The 21273-nt window shown below is 54.5% G+C and overlaps 1 protein-coding gene across 2 annotated transcripts; it reads left to right on the forward strand.

The window, feature by feature from the left end:
- Positions 1-11995: 11995 nt before the first annotated feature.
- Positions 11996-21012, forward strand: ZC3H12A (zinc finger CCCH-type containing 12A). Of its 2 annotated transcripts, none has more exons than XM_023258487.2 (6): positions 11996-12152; positions 13001-13472; positions 17847-17986; positions 18475-18709; positions 19158-19264; positions 19443-21012. In XM_023258487.2, exons 2-6 carry the CDS (start codon positions 13081-13083, stop codon positions 20315-20317), a joined length of 1749 nt encoding a protein of 582 aa, XP_023114255.1. In that variant the 5' UTR covers positions 11996-12152; positions 13001-13080; the 3' UTR covers positions 20318-21012. The 2 variants fall into 2 exon arrangements, with proteins under 2 accessions (XP_023114255.1, XP_044891494.1); XM_045035559.1 differs by lacking the exon at positions 11996-12152 and adding an exon at positions 12453-12861.
- The last annotated feature ends 261 nt before the right edge of the window (positions 21013-21273 follow it).

Raw genomic sequence — 21273 nt, forward strand, 5'->3', positions numbered from 1 at the left:
GGGGATTTGGACACAGACACGCACAGAGAGAATGCCGTGCAAACATCGACGAGGAGATGAGGTGATGCTTCTATAAGCTAAGAAACACTAAAAATTGCCAGCCAGATTTACCTTTACAGCCCCCGGCCCCACACCTTGATCTCAGACTTCCCAACCTCCTGAGGTGTGAAGTAAGGCATTTCTATTGTGTAGCCGTCCAGCGTGTAGGACTTTGCAAACTAAGACACCCTTTGACACAACAAGATAATTTAAAAAAAATTTTTTAATGTTTATTTATTTTTGAAAGACAGAGACAGAGCGTCAGCACAGAGCCTGGTGCGGGGCTCAAGCCCACGAACCGTGAGATCATGACCTGAGCTGAAGTCGGACGCTTGACCGACTGAGCCACCCAGGCGCCCTGCAACAAGATGAATTTATCCCACTATATACTTGCACAGAAGCAAAGTGCTGAGCAGACAGGGATCCACACTGCAGTATTTGTAATCGCTAACGATTAGGAACGCCTAGATGTCTGACAAAAACTGCCTAACAAATTATGAGACACCCCTACAAACGTAATATTTTTCAGCTGAATGTTTTTCAGTAATGAGGCGGCATAACCTGTTGGAATTATCTCAAAGGTTTATTATGAAGTGAGCAAAAGCAAGGTGCTGTTGGTTATAGAGAGCGCCTCATTTCTGTAAAAATACCGAGAAAGCTAGCAGGATATACGGTATATGCACAAATATTTGCTTGTAGATGCATTGATGCTGTCTATGAAGATATATAAGAAGCTGCTAACTTCTGTTGTTCTTAGAGAACCAAATCACTTTAAGGACCAAGAAAAGGAGGCTTTGGCTCTACTATAAACACACCTGTACCTTTTGAACCTTTTACATTATGTATTACCTGTTCGGGAAAAAAAAAATCTTATGTGTAATGTCAAAATGGCTTTAGTACTTCAAAAAAAACGGACTAAGAAGAGAAAATATAGCCATTTTAGCTTTTCATCTTTTGGAAATAACAGCTATTCGTCCCTGAAATGGGTTATTTGAGGAGATCATATCTCTTCTCTTATCTCTTCTTTTAGAATCAAAGCACAAAATTTGTTTTTAAAATAACTAAATAAATCACAGAAATGAGGCACAGAATGCAAGAATTCTAAACGCACATGTAGTGAAAGCAGAGTATATCTATTTTTTTAATTCAGCATGTAAATTTCTGTCTATGAGGATAATTTCAGCATATATTCAGTCCTCAAACCAAGTGTGACAAAATATGTTTAATTCATTTGTCTAGAAGTCTTACTTTTCTTCATAAAATTAATTTAAATTCTTTTAACAGTGGGCATTACTTACTAAATAGAAAAGGGTCAAAAGTCACTTTAACACAATAAGAAATCATAATTGGGGGCGCCTGGGCCCTCTGATAGCTCAGAGCCTGGAGTGTTCTTTGGATTCTTTGTCTCTGTCTCTCTGTCTCTCCCCCTGCTCATGCTCTCTCTCCTTTAAAAATAAACACACATTTAAAAAATTAAAAAAAAAAAAAGAAATCTTAATTGATATGAACTTTTAAAAAATATTTATTTTTGAGAGAGAGACAGAGCCTGAGCTGGGGAGGGGCAGAGAGAGAGGGAGACACAAAATCTGAAGCAGGCTCCAGGCTCCAAGCTGTCAGCACAGAGCCTGATACAGGGCTCGAACCCATGAACTTCAAGATAATGACCACAACCGGATGCTTAACTAACTAAGCCACCCAGGTGCCCCTATATGACCTTTTTAATACAGTCTTTGGGATCAAACTAATGTAAAATAAAATGAATTTTCTCCAAATATCTTCTCTATCTTGTGAAAAAGATGAATTTTTTATTCAAAAAAGTGTTTTCAAGGTCATTTATCGCTATGAAACCAGTTTAAGGGTTCAAACATGTTGGGAATTGAAACCTAGGCTCACCGTGTATGGTTGCGCACGCTGTGAAATGCACAACTCCAGGGGGCGCCATTCGGATTATAAGCCAAATTGTGCAGTGCACCACCTGTGCAGCTGTGCATATCAATCCCATGACTACTGAAAACGTTGCGAAGCCATGAAAGCCTTTTGGGTAGGGGAGGCTAGGTGTGAGAGCTGGGGCCACATGGATTGTGAGGCCAGAGTCTCATACATACAGCTTCCTCTCTCTCTAGGTTGACCTCCTCCCTTTTGGAGGCACTGGCCTAAGTTTTCTCTAAGCCTCATACCTTTGGTCTTCCTAAGGCTGTGGGGAAGGACCATCTGCCAGGGCCTGCAATCACTTCCTTGGCTTGCACAACTCAAAGTCCTCTGTAATCACTTGGCAACTAAGAAGAAAGGCCAGAAGAAGCCCCCCCCCCCCCCCCGCCATGCCCCTAATCTTTACTGCTACCCTAATGGAGGCAGAGGTGGAGGGAGCTGAACTTTAAGTGACGTTCAGGTCATTTGGCCTCCAGACTTTTCTGTGTGATCTTAGCAAATCTTTAAGCGTCTCTGGGCCTCTGCCTCCCTATTTGCAGAATGAAGAGGACCTATTGCCATTCTTTCTCTGCCTCGTGGAAAAACCGACAAGAGAGAAAAACAGGTAGTGATGATTTCACAGAAAATGCAGAGAAATTCAAGCACCCCAATTATCGTCATTACCCATCAAGAATTAGTGGACTGAGCACCAGGAGGCCCTACTGAGCAGCTATAAAACCTCAAGCAAATCTTATGACTTCTCTGGGTCTTACCAGGTGCCAAACAGCAGACTTTGAACTAGATCAGCAGCTTGCTGGCCTTTTCACCACTAAGAGTCTGTTTTATTATTTCCAGACATCCCCCACAGACCTCATATTGTATAAGATTTTATCCCCTAAGCTATATTTAGGTAGTTATGACAAGCTTAATAATTATTAAATGATTGCTGCCACCATAACAAAGGATATTTTCAGTTGGAAGAATTATGTGCTTACACAGCCGAAAGGCCTAGAACTGGTAATGGCTTCAGGCAAGGCTTGATCCAGCAGCTGTTACCAAGGATCTACGTTCTTCCAGTCTCTTGGCTCTGCCTCCTATGATGTGTCACAGGGTGGCTTCCAGAAGCTCCCGGCACTACCTGCTTTACTCATTTGTGATTGGCAAAAATCAGACAGCTTGCTTCCCAGTTAGCTCAAAGACAAGACCCAGAATTGAGACTCAGTTTACCCTGATTGGCCTGATTTGGGTCATGTGCCTTTTCCTGACCAATTGCTATAGCCTGGAGGATGAGATTATTCTGACTTGCTTAAACCAGTTAGGCCCCGCCCTTGGAATGGGGTCATTTCCGGCCATATCACATGGCTGGGAAATTCCCAGTACTGTTAGCAGGGGAATCAGGCAAGGGTGCTGTGGAACCTACGAGCAAGCTTCCTGCTGCATGTTTAGCAGTCAGTGAGACCTCAAACGGCCCATCGCCACTTCCGAGTGGCATGTGAGCTACTCACTAGTGACCTCTGGGATCTTGTGAGTTGGGTCGAGATGGCAACCCCGTCTGTGGGCGGCCACCTAACCCTGTGAGCTGACGTCAGCCCAGCTAGCAGCAAGCTCCCTACTCTGTGGTTAGACCTGGCCTAGATGCAAGTTCACCCGTGTCCAGCTTCCAGTTCTCCGTCCCCATCTGAGCCTTCACAAATGGCTCAGTTGGGGACCCTAGGTGAACCGCCAGCTCTCCCGTTCCCAGGACTACGACTGCCCTGTTCAGACACAAGGTAACACCGATGAGCTGCACTGGGCAAACAGGGTACGACAGAGACGCCCATGGCCAAACATCCACTGGGGCTCACTCGTCCATTGACTCACCATGCATTTACCAACATCTGGGCCAAATCGTGTCCCAGGGAGCCACAGTCAGGTGGGGAGACAGTGATGCCCCAGACCATTACAATTAAGTGTGGGAACACAGTGTGGGGGGCAGTGGGGGCCCAGGGACAGGGACAGACCCCTTCCCTTCCCAGGACAGAGACGTGAGCATCCACCCCAGCACACTCTCAGCAGCAAGGTCGCCTTGGCCAAGCCCCTGCCCTCCAGATCCTAAGGAAGCCCAGGGGCCTCTCTGGCAGCTCCGAGATCAGCAAAGTTGTGTCTGCCACTGTAGAAAAAATTTTTTAATGTTTCTTTCTTTCTTTGAGAGAGAGAGAGAAACAGAGTGTGAGTGGGGGAGGGGCAGAGAGCCAGACACAGAATCCGAAGCAGGCTCCAGGCTCCGAGCTGTCAGCACAGACCTCGACATAGGGCTCGAACCCACAGACTAGAGCCGAAGTCAGGGGCTTAACTGACTGATCCATCCAGACGCCTCTCCCCCAGTACAGAATAGGAGTGTTCAACCCAGAACTGGGGACCTGACCCCGTAGGGCTTTACAGAATTCTTTCTGGCGCTTTCAGTGCAGCTCTGGGGCAGGGGCAGGGGCAGGCCGACTCAGCCTTCTGCCCACCTTCAGACCCCATGTCTTCTTGGATCTTCAAAACCAGGTGGGGTTCGCTGGTTAAGGGGGTGCACGGTGGGGGAAACTTCCGCCGCACCCACCCCCTTTAACAGACACTTGAGATTCAACCATTCCTTGGTGTTAGGCACTCCCCGGACCTAGTCCCTTAAGTGAGTCACTGGTACTTCCGAGCACTCGTGTGGGTCTGTGGCGAATGAGGCCAGGGGTGCCTGGGATGGAGAAAGCCTGGCCAGTCCCCTTCTCAGCTTTGCCCAAATTAATTTGCTGTGCGGCTGGGGGCAAGTCCCTTTCCCTGTCAATCTCCTCATCCATAAAACAAGGGCTCCAGGCTAGTAAGTCTCTCTGGGGCTTTCCAGCTCTAACCATGCAGAATGTGAGCATTCACGGTTCAGAAAAGAGGGAACAGGGGTAACTGAGGGCGGGGGGCGGTCTAGGGAGGAGGGGAGGCAGGAGGGCCATCTGGCCAGGGCCCCATAGACCAAAGGCCCCAAGTGTGGACTTTGGATGCTATCTCCAAACGGAATTACACTCAGGCACAGTATACATACAAACCCATAGAAACGAACAAACACAGGGGCGCCAGGGTGGCTCAGTCAGTTGAGCGTGGGACTTCAGCTCAGGCCATGATCTCTTGACTCGGTTTGTGAATTCAAGCCCTTCATGGGGCTGCTTGCTGCTGTCAGCATGGAGCCTACTTCCTGCTTTGGATCCTCTGTCCCCCTCTCTCTTTGCCCCTCCCCAACTTGTGTGTACGCTCTCTCTCTCAAAAATAAACAAACAAAAAGAAATGAACAAAGACATCAGCCTCCTTGCCAAAATACACCACCTATAAGGCCCATGAAGTTATATATACAGGGATTTTTTTAAGATGAACTTTTTATTTTTGTAGTTAATGTGAGATTTACAGAAGAGCTGCAAAGAGTGTAGAGTTCCCATATACCCCTTACCCAGTGTCAGTTTTCCTAATATTATCGTCTCACACCTCAGTGGCATGTTTGTCAAAGCTAAAACAAAACAACACTGGGGTGCCTGGCTGGTTCAGTCGGTAGAGCATGGAACACTTGATCTCGGGGTTGTGAGTTCGAGCCCCACGTTGGGTGTAGAGATTAAAAATATTTTTAAAAAAATATTAAAGGGGCACCTGGGTAGCTCAGTCGGTTGAGCATCCAGCTCTTGAGTTTGGCTCAGGTCATGATCTCACGGAGTTTGTGAGTTTGAGCCCCACTTTGGGCTCCCTGCTGATGGTGCTGAGCCTGCTTGGGATTCCTTCTCTCTGGCTCTCCCCTGCTCACGTGCTCTCTCTCTCTCTCAAAAAATAAATAAACTTAAAAAAAAAAAAAAAACCCTTAAAACAAAACAATTCTGGTACATCTCTGTTGCTAGTCCAGACCTTATTTGGACTTAACCAGCTTTTCCATTAGCACTCTGTCTGATCCAGGAACCTACCCAGGCAACTATATTGTGTATCCAGTCAGCACATTTCCTAGCATTCTCTGGTCTGTGACTGTTTCTGTCTTTCCATGCTTTTTATAACCCTGTTTTGAGGAGTCCTGGTCAAGTGTTTTATAAAATGTCCTTCAACTGGCGTCCGTCAGAGGTGTTCTCCAGAGTCATGGGTTTGGGGGAAGAAAACCACAGAAGTGACATGCCCTTCTCATCACATGATATCAGGAGTACACGCCATCCAGTCCACTCACTGCTGGTGACGTTAACCTTGATCACTTGGCCGAGGTGGTGTCGGCCAGCATTCTCCATTGCAAAGTTACTATTTTCCCATTTTCCGCTCTGTAGTTGAGAAGCTAGTCGAATGTCCAGTGCACGGTCAAGGGAAGGGGAGGGGTAATTAGGTTCCATCTCCTGGAGGGGAGAATCTACATAGATTAGTTGGAATTTGGGGGGAAGGAAAATTTATTTCTTCTTTCCCAGTTAGCCATCTATTCAATAATTTATTTCTACCAGTGTGGACTCATGGATGTGTATTCTATACTTTTGGGTAATAATCCAATACTCTCTCTGTTATTCCTTTTATTGCTCTAATATTTGCAATTTGGGCCACTGGAGTGATTGGGCTCCTGGGTCCCTCTGACACAACTCATTCTTTTGTGTTTTGAGTACTTTCCAATTCTGGTGCCTCCAGATGTTCCAGGCTCACCTTTTCCCTCTCCCAGCCCAACAATCAGCCATTGCTCCAAAGAAATAGTATATTTTTAAAACGAATCCTCCATGGGGCGCCTGGGTGGTTCAGTCAGCGAAGTGTCCGACCTCATCTCAGGTCATGATCTCACAGTTGTGAGTTCGAGCCCCGCGTCATGCTCTATGCCGACAGTGTGGAGCCCGCTTGAGATTCTCTCTGCTCGTCCCTTGCTTGTGCTGTCCCTCTCAAAAATAAATAAACATTAAAAAAAAAATTGGGGGGCGCCTGGGTGGCTCATTCGGTTGGGCGTCCAACTTCGGCTCAGGTGACGATCTCGCAGCCTGTGAGTTCAAGCCCCACGTCGGGCTCTGCACTGATAGTTCAGAGCCTGGAGCCTGCTTCAGATTCTGTGTCTCCCTCTCTCTCTGCCCCTCCCCTGCTCTCACTCTGTCTCTCTCTCAAAAGCAAAATAAAAACATTAAAAAAAATTTTTTTAACTAATTCTGCAATTACTATCTTGTCAGTGGTCCAAATACATCGCACTGCATTTGAATACATGATGAAAAAAAGTTCAATTGTTCAATTACTGCTTAAAACACACCTTAATTTTGTTGCAGCCCTACTGTGATGTCTTTTTACAATATACTAGGAGATGGGGTGCCTGGCTGGCTCAGTCAGAGGAGCATGTGACTCTTGATCTCGGGGTCGTGAGTTCAAGCCCCATGTAGAGACTACTTAAAATAAATATGTGAATAACTTGGGCCACCTGGGTGGCTCAGTCGGTTCAGCATCCAACTCTTGATTTCAGCTCAGGTCATGATCTCACGGTTCATGGGATCAAGCCCTGCCTCAGAGTCCGGCTCTGCACTGACAGCATAGAGCTCGCTTGGGATTCTCTCTCTCCTGCTCTCTGCCCCTCCTCTGCTGTTTCTCATACATACATACATACATATGTACATAAATAACTTAAAAAAGTATACTAGGAGCATAGAAACAGGGGAGGGACCTGTGATCTCTTCTCCACTTCCAGGAGTCCTTGATGAATTTAACCTCTGTGTTCTGCTAAAGCTTGGGTCACCCTTCCTACAGAGGTGACCTGGCTCCTGGGTCCTCCCCAGTCTGAGCTGCCCAGAGGAGCTATCAAAGGCCAAGGTAATTCCTGGATCCTTTCTCTCTCCAGGTCCCCCATCCCCCGCCAAGGGGATAAGCAGTCCTGGACCTCTGCAGACCTCACCCAGGCTGGCCAGGTGCAGGCAGGCTCCAGGAAGGAAGCTGGCAAGCCCAGCCACCAAGACAGACAAATGTGGGCAGGGCACCATTACATCCAGAGTGTTCCTGGGAATTAGGGCCAAGGTTTGCAAAATCCAGCCGTAAGTGGAGCAGGGGTTCCCCGGAGCAGCCCTGGGTTCTGCAGAAGAGTCAGCTTCTCGGGAAAGAGCAGCTTTCATGAGCCGGAAGAGGGCGAGACTTCAGCTCACGGCTCACTTTGGGAGGGCACATAGCTGCGTGACTCATCACCCGGTCGTGCCGGCTACAACTGGCCCAGCGCTGGACCTCCCAGAGGAGGTCCCAGGCAGGCAATCAATGCCGCACGTAGGGACACAGGCCCAGTGCTGGGGGAGCCCTGGGGAGGAAGGAAAGTAGCATTTGAAGAGTCTCAGGCAGGCCTCACAGAGGAGGTGACATCATCAAAAAGATGAATGGAATTGGCCAGGCAGCAGTCCGGAGGGAAGGAGGGGAGGGCACTCCCAGCCAAGGAAGAGGCAGATGTAAAGGGCTGGCACAGGGCCCGTGGCCTAGAGAGTAGTCCATAAATGTGAGGCATTATTGTTGTGGTTGACTTATCATCGTGACGGTTGTTAACCTGGACTTGTTTCTTAATATTTTTACTATCTTACAGGTACTTACTACAATGAATAAACGCCGAATGTCACTGAGTTTTTCTTACCTATAAAAGGGCTGCTGTGAAGATTAGGGGTACAGGGGCACCTGGGTGGCTCAGTCGGTTGAGGATCCGACTACGGCTCAGGGCATGATTTCATGGTTCACGAGTTCGAGCTCCATATCGGGCTCTGTGCTGACAGCTCAGAGCCTGGAGCCTGCTTCAGATTCTGTGTCTCCCTCTCTCTCTCTCTCTCTCTCTCTCTCTCTCAAAAATAAATAAACATTAAAAAATGTATATAAAAAAGAAAACATAGTAACACATTAAAAAAATGTTTTTAATTAAAAAAATTAAGATTAGGGCCACAGCATACACAACACTCAGTGGAGCAGCTGAGACCCGCTGTGGGCCCCAGTGGCCTCGTTTTCCCTCTCTCCTTGGCTGGTGGCCAGCCCCTGGGGTTGTGCATGGGGGGCATAGGAGGGAACACTTTGGGATCTTTAAAGTTGATGTGCAACAAAACAGGGACTTGGGGAGGCAAGGCCAGGCCAACCCAGGGGAACAGCTTCAGGGACCGGGTACAAATGCACGCTCCCTCCGCCTGGGCCCTGAGTCTTCTGTGGCCTCCTAAAACCAGCAGGCACTGGAGGCTCGCTGCCTCAAAGAGAGCTGTGTGACCCTGAGCAAGTGACGTGTCTTTTCTGAATCTCTGAGTTTTTTGTTTCCTCAGCTCTGCAAGTGCATTAAAGCCATGCACAACAATGTCCAAAGCCCACTCCCTGCAACAGCTATATAAACAAATAAATAACGAATCCTAGAAATAACATCCGATAACAGAATGGGTTAACGACTAGTGGTATGTTCCTAAAATGGAATATTATTCAATCGTAAAATAAATAAGTCATAGGTATATAGGCAATAGAAATGTATTTTTTTTAATGTTTATTTATTTGGGGGGACGGGGGAGGGGGCAGAGAAAGACAGAGACACCGAATCTGAAGCAGGCTCCAGGCTCCAAGCTGTCAGCACAGAGTCCTGACAGCACAGAGCCCGAGGCGGGGCTTGAACTCACAAGCAGTGAGATCATGACCTGAACCGAAGTCGGACGCTTAAGCGGACACTTAACCGACTGAGCCACCCAGGAGCCCCAACAGAAATGTATTTTAAAAAACAATGCTAGGGGTGCTTGGGTGGCTCAGTCGGTTAAGCGTCCGCCTTCAGCTCAGGTCACGATCTCACGGTCCGTGAGTTCGAGCCCCGCGTCCGGCTCTGGGCTGATGGCTCGGAGCCTGGAGCCTGCCTCCGATTCTGTGTCTCCCTCTCTCTCTGTCCCTCCCCCATTCATGCTCTGTCTCTCTGTGTCTCAAAAATAAATAAACGTTAAAAAAAAATTCAAAAAACAATGCTAGGGGCGCCTGGGTGTCTCAGTTCGTTGTGTGTCCGACTCTTGATTTCAGCTCAGGTCATGATCCCAGAGTGGTGGGATGGATGGAGTCCTGCCTTGGGCTCCACACTGAGCCTGCTTGAGATTCTCTCTCTCCTCTCTCTTTCTCTCTCTCTCTCTCTGTCTCCCTCTTTCCCCTTCTGCCCCTCTCCCCCACTTGCACTCTCTCTCCAAAAAGTTAAAAAAAAAATGCTATGTTGTGAGTGTCTGGCTGGTTCAGTGGGTAGAGCATGACACTCTCGATCTCAAGGGTGTGGGTTCGAGCCCCATGTTGAGTATAGAGATCACTTAAAAAATAAAATCTTACGTAAAAACCAACTTCAATGCTGTATGAAAGAGGGGAATCACATAATCACAGGATGATTCCATTTGTACACAAAAAAGGAAAACTCGATATATTATTTAGGGATTTATACAAAGGTGGCAGAACTAAGAGAAAACCAAGGAAACAATTAGCACAATTAAAGCAACATTCAGGAAGGGCGACTGGGTGGCTCAGTCGGTTAAGCATCCGACTTCGGCTCAGGTCATAATCTCACGGTTCGTGGGTTCGAGCCCCGCATCGGGCTCTGTGCTGACAGCTCAGAGCCTGGAGCCTGTTTCAGATTCTGTGTCTCCCTCTCTCTCTGCCCCTCCCCCACTCACACTCTGCCTCCCTCTGTCTCAAAAATAAATAAAAGTTAAAAAAAAAAATTCGGGAAAGTGGTCCTTCAGGATGGGAGGGAGGCTGCACTGGACGCATGTGGAAGGTCTCAAAGGTACTGGTGTGGGTCTAGTTTTTATTTTATTTTATTTATTTATTTTGGGGGGGGGGTCTAGTTTTTAAATTAGCTAGCGAACACATGGATGCTTGATTGTAATTATTATTAGCCGTTAAACTGCACATGGTGTCTTTTACAATAAAATTTTCCATATATAACACTAATACCTACCTTCTAGGATGCAGGCCTCTCTGATAGGGCAGAGAAAATGTGAGTAAAGTATTGGCACAGTAAGCTCTCAGTTTTGAGTGCTTTGGCTCCCTAAGCCTCAGTTTCCTCATCTTCAAAGTAAGCTGGTGGCACTGCTGAGGCTTTGTCCTCCAGCTTGTGGGTTCTGTGTTCCCTTTGTTCTCACACACACACACACACACACACACACACACACACACACACACACTGGAGGGCAGGTGTCAGGCCCCATCCTCTCTCCAGTCTCCCCACTGCCCTGTCACTGGTAATTTCGAAAGTGGCAAAGATGACACTCGGGGCCCTGGAATGGGAGCTCCTAGCCCTAGTTCCAATCCTTTCCAAATGGGGCAATTAGGCCTTTTCTGAACTTCTCGAGGATAAAATAGACATAGCAATCTGTTTTCCTCCTCTAAGCCCATGGGTTAATAGTGGAAAGTGCTGTGCTCCAGTAAGAGACCATGACTGGTTGACCTGGGAACCTAAAAGCGTTCTCACGGTGGGGGTGGGTGGCATCCGTGAGCCGTGAGAGACTATTCTGTGACCGCTCACATGGTGATTGGTGTAAACGTACCTCTTTGCCTGGTTTTCCGCCTCGGTCACTGTGTACTTCCTGGTTGTACTTTTCTATCCTGCTAAGTGTCCTCACCACGACCCCACCGCTGTGTACCTGCTCCAGTCACGGTGTGCCTGTTGACTGTCCCTGTCTCAGTCTGAAAGGTGCCTGTCTTTGCAATTATGGACCTACCTCCAACGCTGTGTACACCAACCTCTGTGTACCTGATTCACTCAGCGCGACCGTGACTGTCCCGCGGTCGGTCGGGGCGGACTTGTCGGGCGCTCCTAGGTCTGAACGTGCGTGGCTGTACCTGTACCGGCCCTCGCATCGCTGTGCGCACTCCGGTGAGTCCGCGCGCACCTGGCTCGGCCCACGCCTCCCGAACGCCGGCTGGCCGTGCGCTCCGGTCCCGCAGACGTCGGCGCCGCGGGGGCCCCGTGCCGCGTCCTGCGTGCGGCGTCCCGCGTCCCCGCCCCCCTTCGGGCCCGGCCGGCTGGCGCGCACCGGCTGCGGGGGCGGGGCCGGAGGCCGGGGCGGGGCGCCGCGGGGGCGGAGCAGGAAGGGGCGGTGGCCGCTCCGCCCCCTGCCGCCCGGGCCGGCAGCCGCCTCCCCTGCCCGGCTTCCGCGTCACGGTGCCGAACGCCACCTGCCTTCTCCGTATAAAGGCGCCACCGGCCTCGCCCCCAGGACTCGGCCCCATGGAGACGCCGCGGGCCGCGGCTGGCGCTCGGCGGGGTGAGGCGCGTGGCGGGGCGGGGGGCGCGGACCCCGGGGGCGGATGGGCGGCGCGGGGAGGGCTCCGGCCGGTCCGGAGGGGAGGGATGTGGGGCGGGTCTCTCCGATTTCGCCGGTCCCCGGGAACCCCTCTAACTTAGCCCAAGTTGGGGGGAGCCTCGGGGAGGGGGGCTGAGGTCCGGAGTGGGGCCGAGGGGCCGCGGAGCTCGGGGCCGCGACAGCCTCCGCGTCACCCGCGCCCGGCGGCCAACCAGAGTTTCCCAGTAACTTTTCTCGCCAGTGGGTCGCCTCGGAAACTTCCCCCCCCTCCCCCCCCCCCCGGCCGGGGAGTCCGGCCGCGGGCCCTGCGCCTCCTCGGCCTGGGCTCCGAGCGCGGGGCGGGCGGAGGCGCTGACCTCAGCGGGGAAGCCCCCGGTACCCCCTCCCCCCCGCCAGCGCCCGTCCAACCCCGGGTTTCCATCAGAGAGCCCCGCCCCGCAGCTGTGGGGGCGCGGCGACGTCCTCCGAGGCCTCCCAGGACTTCTGGCTCCCCTGGGTTGCCACGGGACTAGGGGCGGGGTAGGAAGTGGAGTCAGACAGCGTAAGTTCAAGTCCTTGCGCCACCAGCTAACAGCTGGATGACCTTAAGCAAGTTCTTGAAGTCTGTGGCTCAGCTTCATCCTGTATATACTGGGAATGATGACTCCTAGCTGGGACAGCTTTCGAGAGGGTAGGAGAGGTGACACGTGCGGCCGGCTTTGCCCGTTGCCACCAGTCAGTGTGGTCTCAACCTGTTGGGTGGGGTAGGGGCTGGAGAGGGGTAGGAGAGAGAGCCACTCCCATCTTTAATTCTTGTGGTTGTCCTACAGGAGCCGTGACAGGTGCTTTCCGTCGGTGTGAGCTGTGAGTGGCAGGTGGAGAGAGGTCCACTCAGGAAGCCAGCCCCACCATGAGTCTGTGGGAGCTTGACAGTCGTAGCTGCCAAGGTACTCCCAGGCCGGATCAGGAGCCCAGCACTGAGGAGGCATCGGCTGTGGAGCTACAGATGAAAGTTGATTTCTTTCGGAAGCTAGGCTACTCATCTGCTGAGATCCACAGTGTCCTGCAGAAACTGGGGGTGCAGGCCGACACCAACACGGTGCTGGGCGAGCTGGTCAAACATGGGTCAGCAGCCGAGCGGGAGCGCCAGGCTTCCCCGGACCCCTCTGCTCAGCTCCCCCTGGTCCCCCGGGGTGGGGGCACCCCCAAGGCTCCCACCCTGGAGCCCTCGCCCCCAGAGGAGAACAAGGAGGGCAGTGACCTGAGGCCTGTGGTCATCGATGGGAGCAATGTGGCCATGAGGTACGTGTCATTTCTGGGGCTAAGACCAGGGCCTGTGGCTGGGAATGGTGGCCATGTGTCTCTACACCTGGGGTAAAGAGGCCTTCAGGAAGGAGTGTGACCTGTTTTCACAGACCCGTCTAGAGGAAGGGAAGGCCTTTTATTGAGGCTCTACGATGTGCCAAGAGACTCCCCTTAATCCTTATGGCGTCTTGGAAGTGGGTCTGTTAGGAACGTTTTTGGGATGAGAACAGAGGCTCAAAGACGTGCTCATGGGCTCAGTATTGGTAAGTGGTAGAGCAAGGATTCGAACTTAAGCCCTTGTGTCTCTGGAGTTCACCTCATGCACTGTGTCTCTCCCTGAAGGCCAGCACTCAATCTCAGTTCCTCTCCTGTGACATCAGGCAGCTTGGTGTAAGGGGAGTAGACCGTGGGGCCAGCTCCTCCGTGTAGGAGCCAGTCACTTGATGTCCGTGAGCTTTCTCTGCTCATCAGTAAGACCCAGCCAACCGCTGCTCAGGTGACATTTGTGAGGAGGGGCGGCCCAGAGCCTGGAGAGAGACGGAAGCTCAGTAAGCTGTAATTGTTCTTACTGCTGTTACTTAGGGTCTGGGGCCTCTGAGGCCTTGTTGTCCCAGACCTGGACCCCCAAGGAAGCAGGCCCAAGTACTGACGCCTTTGTCGCTGTGACCAAGAGTGACCTCAAGGATCTGGCTTACATGGGGGGTGTGGGCAGGTCAGCTGTGACTTGGGTTGCCTCTGCTACAAATGAGGCACCTGGGCCCCAGGGCCAAAGCCAGGACTCCATCCCAGTAACAGTCCCCTCTCCACAAAGACTGTCACAGGGAATGGGGGCAGGCGAAGGCAGGGGCCACGGCTGTCACTGACCCCACGGAGCACAAGCCTGCTTTCAATCCAGGCTGCTCCCTCTGGCCCTGCTTTCTCCCGGTCCTTCCAAAGTGGTTGCTGAGTCAGGGCTGGGTGGATCGTTCACCAGGAAAAGTTCCAATGGGCGTGGAGAGGGAGCCCCCAGACTCAGGGTGGGGCCTGGAGAGGGTTCTTTGGTGCCAGAGGGGTCTCCCAGGTGGGCTGCCTAAGGCTTCAGTACCCAGAGCCCCTCCCACTCCCAGCCCAGCTGGGCCAAGTCAGCTGTAGGGCTGGTCCTGGCCCAGCTCAGTACGGATGCAGGTGGCCTGTTCTAGCCACCTTTGGATCAGTCTTCCCGTCTCGGAAATGGGCTGAGCCTAGGTGGGAGGTTGGGTAGAGCTGGCTGCCACACGGCTAGCGGCAGCTGGTTACAGTCTGTGCTTTGAGCATTAGGGGGTCCCTTCTCAGGCTCCAGCAGCCTGTGGCTGGGCGAGGAGCTGCATAGGTCTGTGACTTCTTCCCCTGGAGGCTTGGGTGGGCTGCACCAAGCTAAGGCTGCCTGCCAAGGACTGTCTTCCCACCCCCTCCCTCCCCAGGGGCAGCCATGTGCTCTGTGTGTTTGTATCCAGGCAGGAGGAGGAGGGGCCTGGGCGGGAGGAGGGGGTGGCCCCGAGAGGAGCTGGGCCGGAGAGGCACCGCCTTGGGGGTTTCTGAGCTGGGGCAGTAGCAGGAGGGGAATTCCTGCCTCAAACTTCCTGTCTCAGCTGCTGCTGGGTTCCTGCCCTGCCGCCCCCTCCCCCCCAAGGGCAGACAGACCAGCCCCCACCGTATGCAAATCGTGGGGAAATTCACCTCTGTTTCCTTCTAAGGGAATTTTTCTCTTGTAGCTGGGCCCAGCCCAGGCAGATCTCTTTACCTGGGTAGCCTGGCCTAGCCCTGCCCTCTATCCTAGGGTGGGAGCAGCTGAGCCCGAGTCCCTGCATCCTCACACATCTTAGCCAGTCCCCTCACCTTCTGGGCGAACGGGACCGCGGTGGGGGAGGGAGGATGTCTGGTTTTCCTGTGCCAGCACAGCTTCCTCCATTGCAACAAGAGGGACTAAAGTTAGCTCTAGGGAGGCACTCCTGGCCTGGCTTGACTTGAGGGACTACATCATGGGCTCTACTCCTGCCAAGAGCAAGGCTCTCCCTACCTGCCTCAGGAGTGCTTTCGGGGCTAGGACAGCTGCGGGCAGACTTGTCCCCAGCTCAGGCTTTTGATGCCCAGAGGCAGTACTCTGTCCTTGAAAGCTGTGGCGTCCCATGAAGTCCTAGGGCTGGCAGATGCTGGCCTCGGATGGGCCATGTGCACGTACGTACGTGTGTACAGAAGCAGGTCAGTGGGTGCATGTGCTGACTGCTTACCTGAGCCAGGGAGCCGAGCCGGGGGATGATCACGTTCCCGATGCGGAGACAGCAGAAGGCCCAGGGAGGGGCATCATGAAGACAAACCAGGGACCTAAGCCGTACTGGAAGGTCAGGGAGGCTTCTCCGAGGCAGTGCCGTTTCACACGGGTCCCAAAGAGCAGGAGTTTGCCCGCTGCACTCTTGTCTCTTGTTCCCAGCCTGCCCCTACCTCTTAGCACCTTGTTCGGACTTAAATTTGAGGGCTTTTTCCTTCTGCTAGATAAGCTTCAGGTCTTGCTGTTAAGGGACTAGAACAGCAAGCCAGTAGCCCCAGATGTGGGTTCAAGTTCTGTCCCCGACCACCAGCTAGGGAACCTTGGGTGAGTCGCAGAGCCTGGGTTTCCTTCATTGTGGCTTTGTTAAGGATGAAGACAGAAGGTGCGGGCCTCTTCTGGCCCCCAGTAGGAGCTTGGTGCCCGCTGACCGCCATCTGCCCCAAGGCCAGGGCTGGTACTTTGTACCTGTCTGAGCATCAGCATCCGTGGTGGTTATGAGCACAGGCCTGGGGCTCGCGTCTCTGTTTCACCATTGCCACAACTTCTGTGCTCTGTAGACCAGTTTTCTCATCTGAATGAAGGGGAAAGGGGCCTTTGATGATAGCACCCTCCTCAGAGGCTTGCTGACAATTCAGTGTTAAGCACTTGGTTAGAGCCTGGCTCACAGCCCTCAGTAAATGTGAACTTTTTATTATAAAGGAGCCTGGTGGACAGTGGGGAGGCCCCGCCACCTGGCAGGGATGAGCGCTGCCTTCAGCTGGACTTTGCCCCCCTACGATTTATGGAGACCTTCAGACCCGGGAGCCCCAGCCTATCCCCCAGACAGCCTCCGTGCCCTGCAGCTGCCCCACCTGCCTCTCTATCTTCTCGTGGGGCTATCACCCACCCCAAAGCTACCCACAGGATGTGGTTGGCTGTGGCCTGGCCTCCTTTGTGTAACGTTTATTCTGTTTAATTTCACCAAGCGTAAGAGACTGAGAGCTGTTCACGGAGGGGTGAATGAGGGGCAGGGGCTGTTGAGGAGGGAGCTGCAGCTGGTCCTGTCCAGCGCCCCCAGCCCGGGGCCTAGAGCCCTTCTACAACACCCAGGGTTCCCTGGGGGTCCTCCGGCCTCCTCTTATCCTCCCAGGAAGCCTCCACTTTGCTGGACTGTCTCTGGCCTCAAGCAAACAGGAAAGTTACGCTGCTGACATGGGCCCTTCGGAAACTGAGCCAGAGCAAGCTAGCAGCCCCTCAGGGCTGGCTTCTGGATCCAGCCACATTTGGACGGGGTGAAATCTAGTCATCAGACCACAGCAGGGAGTGTCCCATCTCCAGCTCCCCTGCTAACAGAGAGAGTCCCCTGGTGTCTTCCTGACTGTCTTTTCTGCCTCAGGTCGTGCCCTCCCCAGAAGGGTGAGGAAAGGACAGGGCGGTCCGGGTCTGGGCGTTTGGGGGAATTGGTAGTCTTGGGAGGAAAAGCAATGCCCTTTCACTTTCGGACCGAAAGGCTCCTCAGTGGCCTCTCCCACTCTGTCCCTGCTGGCCTGTGTTGAACAATGGATCCTGGCTCCTTCCCCTTCGCCCTCCTGAGTCCCAGCCCCTGGGGCTTGTGTAGGACTGAACTTTAATCCATGTTTAATCCAGAACAATCTGGTTTCTCTTCAGTTAGCTGGGGCTCGTCGCTTCCCACCCCCACCCGCAGCACCGCCCAGCGGCCGAGGGAGGGGTGGTGACTCAGTGTGCCTGTGTGCATCTACGTCCCCGTGGTCCCAGCACCCCCGGGTGGGGCGGGAACCAGAAGGCTGCCAGAGCCTTTCCCCCACCCCCAGGTGTGTTGCAAGCGGCCTGACCCTCCCCCACATGGGAAGCGGGTGCCGCCAGATTCCTGGGCGTCTCCTCACTGTCGGGAGATGGAACTTCAGGGAAAGTCCCCGGTCTGGCCATCCCGGACGCTGTGGGAACCAGCAGGGAATGCAGGCCTTGGGCCAGAGGGCAGTGAGCTGAGCCCAGGGCAGGGGCCGCAGAGCCACGCCCTCCTGCCTGCGGCTCGGGCTGGCAGGCCAGCCACCCTCCAGGGCTGACCCGGTGCCCCTTCTTCTTCCCAGCCACGGGAATAAGGAGGTGTTCTCCTGCCGGGGCATCCTCCTGGCGGTGAACTGGTTTCTGGAGCGGGGCCACACAGACATTACGGTATTTGTACCATCCTGGAGGAAGGAGCAGCCTCGACCTGACGTGCCCATCACAGGTGAGTGGCACCTCTGGGTGGGGGGGGGGGCGCACTGCCCCAGCCGGGCTTTTTCCCCAGGGAGACGGTTTGGGTGTGACTGACCACTTCTGGGCCTCAAGCAGGGACCAGCTTGGTTTGTTTTTGTTTTTGCTTTTTACTGTTTGTTTATTTTTGAGAGAGGAAGCGAGCATGAGCGAGGGGGGCGGGGAGGGGCACTGAGATCGGGGACAGAGGGTCCCAAGCGGGTTCTGGGCTCTGCGCTGACAGCAGAGAGCCCAACGCAGGGCTCGAACTCACCAACTGTGAGATCGTGACCGAACCAAAGTCGGATGCTTAACCGACTGAGCCACCCAGACGCCCCAGGGACCAGCATTTGTTTTCCTGGCTTCTGCTGTCCTCTGCCCCTGCCTGCCTTGGTGTACCTGGAGTTCGGAGCTCCTGTGCCTGGCCACCCAGAGGCTCTGGGTCCAGATGGGGCTCTGACCTGTGCTGCCACTGCCTCCCAGACCAGCACATCCTGCGGGAACTGGAGAAGAAGAAGATCCTGGTGTTCACCCCGTCGCGCCGGGTGGGCGGCAAGCGCGTGGTGTGCTATGACGACCGCTTCATCGTGAAGCTGGCTTTTGAGTCCGACGGCGTCGTGGTCTCCAATGACACGTACCGGGACCTCCAGGGCGAGCGGCAGGAGTGGAAGCGCTTCATCGAGGAGCGGTTGCTCATGTACTCCTTCGTCAACGACAAGTACGTTCCTGGCTCCCGGGCCCCGGGGTCCCGGGGGAGAAGCCGGACGTGTCCTCTGGCACGGGGCTTTGTTGCGGGGAGCTCTGCTGGGGCCGCGGCCTTGTATCCAGGCAGCTTTGGGAGTGAGTACAGGGGACTCACCACCAGGTAAAAGGGGCCAGGCTAGGCCAGGGGATCTGAATGTGGAGTTGCCGAAGCTTCTGTGATAGGTAGGATCTGGTCAGTGGTTCCCAGCACTCGGTCTCTGGCCAGAGCCCGGCGGATGGATGCAGCCTTAGTTGCAGATTTTCAGGTTGCTGGCCTCCCCACGCCCTCAGGGAGTGCCCAGCAAGAGAACTGCCCTGGCGGGGTCCTCCTCCCCTCCCTTGGGGCATTCCCGCCCTGGGCCCAGAGGTGTCCTGCAGGACGAACAGCAGTTTCCGGAGCTGCTCTCCCACCTACCCTGCAGGTTCATGCCCCCCGATGACCCCTTGGGCCGTCACGGGCCAAGCCTGGACAACTTCCTGCGGAAGAAGCCACTCACAGCCGAGCACCGGAAGCAGCCGTGTCCCTATGGTAAGAGACCCAGCTGCCCCCTCACTCCTTCCCCTTCCTCTCTCATCCAAGGCAGCCTGGGCCCCCGAGTGCTTCCTCTCCAAGACCACCCAGCCCCACGTTTCCTGTGCCCCACCTTTCCCCCTCCCAGCCCTGGTTCTGGAACCCCTTGCTTAGAGACCCCCTTATTCTCTTCCAGGGAGGAAATGCACCTATGGGATCAAATGCCGGTTCTTCCACCCAGAGCGGCCCAGCCGCCCCCAGCGCTCTGTGGCTGATGAGCTCCGTGCCAGTGCCCTCCTCTCACTCCCTAGGGCCCCGAGCAAGGAGAAGAGTGGCCGGCGGCCTTCACCTTCATCCCAGCCTGGCTCTCTGCCGGCAGAGCATGAGCAGGGCAGCCTAGATGGGAAGAAGGTGGGAGCCCGGGCATCGCCAGGGCCGCACCGAGAGGGTCTGACACAGACCTTCGCCCCAGCGGGCAGGAGCCTCCCACCTAGCGGGCGCAGCGGCAGCAACTTTGGGCCCACAGACTGGTTCCCACAGACGCTGGATTCTCTCCCGTACAACTCCCAAGAGTGCCTGGACTCGGGCATCGGCTCCCTGGAGAGCCAGATGTCAGAACTGTGGGGGGTCCGAGGAGGAGGCCCTGGAGAACCCGGCCCGCCTCGGGGCCCTTATGCTGGCTACGGCCCCTACGGGGCCGAGCTCCCGGCCGCTCCAGCCTTCCCTACTTTTGGACGGGCCGTGGGTGCCGGCCACTTCAGTGTCCCTGCTGACTATGCCCCGCCGCCAGCTGCCTTTCCACCCCGAGAGTATTGGTCTGAGCCGTACCAGCTGCCCCCACCCACCCCAGTCCTGCCGGAGCGGCAGGTGCCAGGCCCCGGGGCCGACCGGGGCCCGTGGGCCGGGGCCGGGAGCCTAGCCAAGGAGCGAGCCAGTGTGTACATCAAGCTGTGCGGGGTGTTTCCCCCGCACCTGGTGGAGGCCGTGATGGGGCGCTTCCCTCAGCTCCTGGACCCCCAGCGGCTGGCTGCCGAGATCCTTTCTTACCAGCCCGGGCACCCCAGCGAGTGACCCAGCCGTGCGGCTGCCGGCCCTAACGCTGGACAGAGGGAGGAGTGAAGTAGGGAAGGGAACCCACAAACCAAAGATACTGTAGGATTGGTCCTGGCCCACCCGGCACCTGGAGCCGGCTGCCGAGTGGGGCAGGAACGATCACCCTGTTGATGCACATTGTATCTGTAGTTTAAGGAGACGCCGCCGTAAAGGCGTCAGTCCGTGGCTGAAGCCCAAACCCTCCTTTCTCTCAGAGGGCGGGGAGGGAGGTGGTGGGGAGCAGAGGCCTGGGCTGGGGGCCCTGCGCACGACCCCCCACCTCCGCCCCACCCCTGGGATGCCGGCCTCGGCTGGCTAGTTAGGCACTGTGTGCCTGCCCTCCAAGGGCCCCTCCTGTACGCCAATGAGGCCTCATCAGTGCTCTCGCAGGGCACCGGGCCTCATGTTAGTAAGCAAGATGCTTCTTAATAACCCACCTTCCGACCCATTCTGTTTGCAGCGTCCTTGCCCCCGCGGGGGGTAGGGTGGGGGGAGCGGGCCAAGGTCCCTCTGTCCCCACCCCCTCTTCCCTTCCTTCTATACTGAGTCCTCTCGCCCTTCCCCGAGGGTGGGGACACGTATTTGTGTGTGTACAGGTGTCATGTTAACTACTTTAAGTGGAAGTCCTCGCGCTCCCTTAACACGTCAATAAAGTACAATGTGAGCCCCTTTAAGAGATGCTGGTCTTTGTTGTACCCGGGGTGGGGTTGAGCCGGCCTTTGGGCAACGGAGGTCGGCAGGTGGGCACCAAAGTGCCCAGCCCCCCGGGGGCGGAGGCTTCCTTTACTGAGAGAAGGCGGTGGGGGGACACGGGATCGGGCTGTTCCCCTTTTCTGTGCTGGGACCGGAGCTCAGGGCAGAAAACTATCTGGCTGAGAATAGGGCTTCCAGGAGAGTTTGGGAGAGAAGGGGGTGGGGAAGCCCTTGGGTGCTCG

Source organism: Felis catus, chromosome C1 (genome assembly GCF_018350175.1).
Source record: "Felis catus isolate Fca126 chromosome C1, F.catus_Fca126_mat1.0, whole genome shotgun sequence".
NCBI lineage: Eukaryota > Metazoa > Chordata > Mammalia > Carnivora > Felidae > Felis > Felis catus.